The sequence below is a fragment of the Diabrotica undecimpunctata genome, chromosome 1 (genome assembly GCF_040954645.1).
Source record: "Diabrotica undecimpunctata isolate CICGRU chromosome 1, icDiaUnde3, whole genome shotgun sequence".
NCBI lineage: Eukaryota > Metazoa > Arthropoda > Insecta > Coleoptera > Chrysomelidae > Diabrotica > Diabrotica undecimpunctata.
The window spans coordinates 68,749,781-68,757,010 of NC_092803.1; the positions used below are offsets into that span (position 1 = coordinate 68,749,781).

Here is a 7,230-nt window from a genome sequence, read left to right on the forward strand (position 1 = left end):
ATTGATATCTAACATTTAAGCAATGTGCATAAATTAAAAACTTACTGATTTAATTAGAAATTATAAATTTCCATCTCTTCATCTTTTTCTGTCAGATTCGTTGTACGGCCCGATTGTAATGATTATAGATTAACAAAGTTCTTCAATGCTATTATCAACGTTGTTCTGAAGCTATTTTCTTGTGGCATCTTAATGTAATTACTATTTTTATTGGGAATAAGCCACAATTTTCAATAAAAATAGCTATTATCAACAATCCACAATCTTTCTTCCTCTTTTTAAGTGGTTTACGGCATTGATCCAGTGATCTTTCGTTACGTTTTTATGGAATTTAATAAAAGTTGTTTGACATCCTTTAATTTAAATGTTTTATTTTGTCTGGCCGGTTCACCTTTTACTTGAGCCCATATTAGAGCTCTATTGGATTTAGTTGACCAAATGCAATACCATTATTCCTTTTCGTTTTGCCATTTCATCAATGACATATTTTTACGGTACAATTTATGTTGCCTTGCAATTTGTAATAATTTCATTTTAAGCATAGTCTGATCACATTTGTGTTGGAGCCAGTCAATTATATCTCCTTTTTTATGAGACGGTCGGTAACTTTTACACTAATTTTGAGTGATAGCTGGCGTTATCAAAACAACGTCAGCATTATTTGGCAGAAAACTCAATACCTGAGAAGCGAAATCCTCAAAAACGCATGAGTTTATTTCTTCATGGTAATATTAAATGGATTTTAAAACGAACTCAAATAAATCATTCTACAGAAAAATATGTTAGCTACCAATGTGTGATTATTAATCTTCGACCCTTTCCTGCGGGAGCATTTAAATCAGTGGACTATCTCTCTAGAAAGGCTTATCGAGAATTTGTAATAGTTTTTATGTACTTATACTTTTAAAACGGTATGATTTTCATTAGTCAGGTTTCATAAAAAAAATGCATCTTCCTTGTAATACAAGACTTTTTATTTTTCTTAAATATTGCCTTCGCCAAGAAACAATCTTTTCTGTATCGTTCAATATAGGTTTTTTTCTTTGATTTTCATAGTAAACACCGATTTCTTTAAGTAATTTTCATAACTTATGTATCTCGACCAAAGCCAGAAAAATTATTGTCTCTTGTTATATATATTTTAGGGATTCTACAGTATTCACTGCCTTCCCTCGCTCAACCGTTTCCATCTCTCTCTGTTGTTCCATTCTCCATCGTTTAGTCCTCTCTTACTCATGGCGTCGTCTACTTCGTTCCTCCAGGATTTTCGGGGTCGTCCTCTTTTCCTCCTTCCTATGGGGCTCCATTCGGTTATTCTCTTTATCCATCTGCTGTCGCTAGTTCTTCTTACATGTACATACCACTTTAGTCTTTTTTGTTCTATATATGTTAGTATGTCTGTTTCTATTGATGTTCTTTGCTTTATTTTGTCATTACTTCTCCTATCCATTCTTGTTACTCTGCAGCATCATCGCAGGCATTCCATCTCTGTTGCTACTATCTTACTGCTATTTTTCTTGTTTATGATCCAATTTTCAGCCCCATATGTCTTATATGTTTTATAAATCTGCGTTTTTGTCTTCATATTTAGGTGTCTATCCCACCATACTGAGTTAAGTTGTCGGATTGCTGTTCTTGTTTGTCCTAATCTTTGTGTAATTTCTTCCTCTGTTGTTGCCTTTTTCGTGATTATAAACCCCAGGTATTTGAATTTATCCTTTCCTTTGATTGTTACGTTGTCATCAATCTGTAGATCTTCTATGTCTTCTTCACTTGTAGATAGGTACTCTGTTTTCGCGAGGTTAATATCTAGGCCAGCCTTGGTATATTCTTCTTGTAGTTTCTTCATCATGTAGCTGAGGTCGTCTTGGTCTTGTGCAATCACTACTTGATCGTCTGCAAAACTTAACGTATATAGGTATTCGTTCCGTACCGGTACTCCCATGCCTTCGCATTTTCTTTTCCATGTAGTCAAGGCTTTCTCTAAGTATATTTTGAATAGGGTTGGAGATGTGGAACAACTCTGCAGGAGCCCTTTTGTTGTGGTAAAGTCTCCTATGATTCTTGTTCCCATTTTAATGGACACTTTATTTTCTTTATACAGAGCTTTTGTAGCTTCTATGAGTTCCGTCTGTATTTCTAATTTGTACATTGCCTCCCATAGTTCTGACCTTGGTACAGAGTCATACGCCTTTCTCAGGTCCACAAATGCCAAGTGTATATCTCTATTTTTAGCTTTTTTCTTTTCCAACAGTTGTTCCAGTGTGTATATGTGGTCTATGCATGATCTTCCTGCCGTGAAGCCTGCCTGATCCTCCCCGATTTTGCCTTTTATCGCTTGCTCTATCTTTTCTCGCAGTACCTTCCCATATAATCTTCCTATTGATGATATTACGCTTATTCCTCTGTAGTTTTCGCATCGTTTTCTATCTCCTTTCTTAAATATAGATGTCATATATGCTGCCGTCCATTCCTTTGGGGGCTGTTCTCCATTTATGGCTTTCTGAAATATCCATTGTATCATCCGGTGTAATTTTTTTGATCCGTATTTTATAAGCTCAGGTGAGATGCCTCCAGGTCCTGGTGCTTTCTTATTTTTGATTGCTTTTATGGCCGTTCTCATTTCCCTATCTGTTATTTATATTTCTTGTTGTGGGAATCTGCTTCGTCTTCGCCTGTTTTCTTTTCCAATGAATTGTGGTCTTTGTTCTGTTAATAGTTCCTTGTAGTAGTCCTTCCATTCTTTGTCCTGTATATTTCCCAATTTAATTTTTTCTTTTGAGTTGTGTTTCAATCCTCTCAGTACTTTCCATGACTCCGAAGTTCTTGTACCTCCTATATATGTTTCAATATTTGAGCAGATTCTTTCCCATTCTTCATTCTTTTGCTGTGCTATTTGTTTTTTCACTTCTCTATCTTTTTCTCTATATTCTGTCTCTTGTTGCATTTAATATTGTATCCAATGTAGGAATCTCCTTGATTAAATATAACGCGTGAACTTTTCTCCGAAAGAAGTTTCTATGAAAGTAATCAATTTTCATTGAATGTTTTCCGCTATGGCTTTTTGGCTCAGTAATGTTTCCTTGTTTTCTTTTACTTAAAAATCTGTAAATAGTTCTTTCACTAACACCTGTCATACCGGAACACATAATCACTACATTATTAACTTTTGTTAAAGGTTGTTGATGAACAAGGGAGTCATAAACATGTAACACAATAGTTTTGTCTCTCAGAGAATGTGCGCCGTTTTTAAATTTAGCAGCAACAAATTGAAACGATGATGCCATTTTAACGCATACAGACAATATAAAATTCGTCACATCTTTCCCTTACTCGGTCGGAAGGTAGGCCGGTACGCCAAAGTTGATTGGTCAAATTCGTCAAAGTCAATCCAAAAATAGTACTTCCATTAACAGAGAGAGATTGCTTTGTGAAAAAATTAAAGGGCGGAAAGAAAATGTATGTAGTTTTCTGTCTAAGATACAACTTGAACAAAATTCGTGCTTTCTATTTTCTTATTATTACCTATTAGTGTTAAGAATTTTTAATTTTATAGAGTCTTTTTAAAGTATATGTAACAAAACAAATTATTGCATAACTCGTTATTTTTCAAAAAAAAACTTTATTGGCTTTAACTACATCCCTACGGTAATGGTATGTGGCCTTGACGATGACCCTTAACCTCTATTTGAAGATTTGCATTTATGTCCAGGATCTCCAGGGAAGGATATATGCAATACCTGTACAAAATTTCTAGTTAGTATAAGGCAAGCTGTACGGGAATCTAATGAGGAAACCTTAAAAATACTTAAAATGGATAAGGAGATTAATCTTAGAAAAGCAAATGTATTTAAAACACAACTAACTAAAGTTCAAAAATTAACTGATTCTTCTGAAATGATGATATGTTTTGATTGTGAGAAGAACCTGCCTTTGCCTGTAACTAACGCACAAGATGAATATTATATTAGTCAGATATAGTTTTACGTTTTTGGAGTTCACAATCTAAAAACACATAAAACAATAATGTATACTTACACGGAAAATTTTGCCCAGAGTGGGCCGAATGAGGTTATAACCTGCTTAAATGATTATATTGAAAAAAACAAAGATTCGCTGCACACAAAGTTAAAAATTTTTTGTGACAACGTATTTTTAGGACACTCTATGATGTCAGTGGATAGAGACTTTGGCACAATTAAGAAGAAAAGACTGAAACTGGAAGTGATTAACAATCCTGAGACTTACGTTGAGCTGATTAAGACATGTAGAAAAAAAGAATTCCTTTGATGTTGTTTTTGTTCAACACAGTCTGAGATCAAGCGAAGATCTAGGTCCAGGTGACAAAGTAGGTACTTAAAGTAAGAGATTATAAACAATGGGTGATGCCATATGTCAAGACTTCCGTAACGGGTAATTCCAAAACTAAATTCGTCAAATTTGAAAGCGGTAAACCCATTCAAACTAGAGAGAATTTTATATACCTAATATTTAACACATTTTAAAAATTCATAAAATTATTAAACAAAATTAAAACAAAAAACTTGGAATTTTTTAAAGATTAAAAAATTGAAATGTGTGGTGTAATTATAAAAAAATATTAACTATTTAACGTAATAACGCACTATAAGAAGTATTCACTTCTGTCGGCACTTACCAAGTGCCACGCGGCGTTTCTATTTCTTTAAAGTTATTGAGTGACTGTATATGACAAATGATTGGATCTCCCGTCGCATACACCGAGCAAAATAACTAGTGTACTATAAGCTTGGTAAAAAATTAATACATTTTTTAGTAGGTTTAGTAGGTAGTACAGAGATACTCATCGTAGAGTTTTTATGTTGAAATATAGATCCAGTTACTATGCCAATTTTAAAAATATTTGACATAAGTCCAGAACACTATAAATGCAACTACCAATCAATGAAAAGCCACATAATCAGCATACATTAAAGGCCTTTTCTCCATATCCACATCTACTTGAGGGAATAGGGCCCCGTGATGAATCGATATCTATTATCATTATTGTTAAGTCAGCTGACAGGAAATTGTAAGGAGAGATTATTTGGCATGTATGCTGATAATGTGATGTTGGTAAATCAAAACAGAATATCTAGAATCTTCATTCCAAGATGGGCTACTAGTTAAACAAAATCATTTCAAATTATAAAGGAATTAGGTATCTAGGTTCCATATTGTAGAGCAATAGAGAAACATGGAGACGTGTGTAGCTACCGTTAGACCAAAATTGACGAAGTGGAAGAAAGCAAGTGTTATTTTGACAGAAAAATTCTGATGAAATTGAAAATTAGATCTATTGTGTGTGCAAATTCATAATGATCAATACAAAGATAATGACAATGATAATATACTTTTACTGATATTAATTTCTAGAAGTCAGAACATGTTTTTTTATTGAATGCAGATTTTTAATACTCTGACTGAAACATTTTTAGTAAATTAAGCTTAAAATCGTTAGCTACAAACTTCAGCAATGGCTGAAACCAACGCAGCCGAAATGTGAACGTTAAAACACGTATCAAGGTATTTTGGATCAATTTAGTTTTTTCGAAATATCATTTATGTCGTATATATTATCCCAATCGTATTTAATATAATCATATTAGAAATCAGATTATTATGGTTTTGTTCATTGCGTACATGAAACTAGGTATGAGCAAAAACAATCATTACAGTAAATAACAAACTTAATTTAAAAATCTGTATATTTGATATACCGTACGCTGTAGTATAAAAATAAATATTTTCATTCAAATTTTCGTGTATTAGATACGTTAGACGTGATGTAATCAAAATATTTATTTAGATACGTTTGCCAAATAATTTTTCTAATTAATTTTCTGCATTGCTCCATCCAAAACTCATACACATAAATCAAAATGAAATACATCAACTTGAATCTACTTACCTATATTATACACTTTCTTTTTGTAAGATTCAGTCGTTTTTAAAGAAGAAAACATCAGAATTAAACAAACCAGTCGACTTACAAACATCATATTGCAAATTTTAGCTCAAAAAAGTCAATTTTTTCCTACAAATTCTTTTATCATTGATCGCTTAGTATTAAACAGATGGGTGTGACAGTTTTATTCCATTGAACTCGTTTAGACCTCGGTACCTATATTTAGCTTGTCGGTCAGACAGCATTCGACGGGATATTTCCTGGAGAGCGACATTGTTTGTACTAATAGTTTGTGTTATTGAAACAAAAAAAATTAAAAACTCAGGAACACTCTCCCGGTAGTAACTTGTTCTAAATTAGAAGCAAATGAGGTTTCAAGATATTATGCAAGTTTGTATCATTAATGAAGTTCACCATACTACATCTATGCGGTAAATGGGGAGACCGAGGACACAATTAACAATTTTCATTTGTTTTCCTCTAAAAAGTTTTGTAAATGTTCCGTCTTTTATAGTTGGGTGTGTATTATTAAGTGCTCTTTAGTCATAACATTTTGTTATATAGTCATGTCGTAACAAATACGTACATTTTTTTCACGTGACAATATGATGAACAAAGGTGAACGGTTAAGCAAATTGAATGAACTATCATATATGGGATTTACAATAATGTATAGTATTACATATTTAACTTGACACTAATAATTTGGCAAAAGGAAGAAATGCCGAAACGAGAGAATAGTGCTCTTAGTTTTCCTATCTATAAAAAAGGAGACAAAACGGAGTGCGAAAACTATAGAGGTATAGCACTATTAGAAGTAGTCTATAAAATACTTGTAAAAATGATTAGGAAAAGATTAATAAAATATGATAACAAAGTGATTGGAGACTACCAGGGAGGTTTTAGATCAGGAAGAACAACTACTGATCAAATAAGTAATGTTAAACTTAATACAAAATAATAGCTACGAACAAAACTTATTTATCGATTTTAAACAAGCATATGATTCTCTAAATCGACCGATGCCATGAGAACATTAGAAATATTAGAAAAGCTTATAAGGCTAGTGAGAATGACGCTTAGGAACACGATGAGAAATAGAAGCCAGAGTCCTAGAGTTGGAAAATATGATCCAACAAGCGCTCAGAAATAGCACTACAGAAGAAGAAGTAGAAATGCACACAGGAAGATTTAAGGATATACCACAAGTAATAAAAGACTTGATAAGGGAAAAGAACAGAGCAAAGCAGACAGCAAGAAGGACAAGGAATCAGGCAGACAAAAATAGAGCAAATAGACTAAAC

The 7,230-nt window shown here is 33.0% G+C and overlaps 1 protein-coding gene across 1 annotated transcript in view; it reads right to left on the reverse strand.

The window, feature by feature from the left end:
• LOC140452172 (glutamate receptor ionotropic, kainate 2-like) overlaps positions 1 to 6,326 on the reverse strand; it is a 49,589-nt gene extending 43,263 nt beyond the window's left edge. Inside the window, exon 1 of the mRNA XM_072546307.1 lies at positions 5,930 to 6,326. Coding sequence (XP_072402408.1) covers positions 5,930 to 6,020 — 91 coding nt within the window. The 5' untranslated portion in view covers positions 6,021 to 6,326. The remainder of the gene's footprint in view (positions 1 to 5,929) is intronic.
• Positions 6,327 to 7,230: the final 904 nt, after the last annotated feature.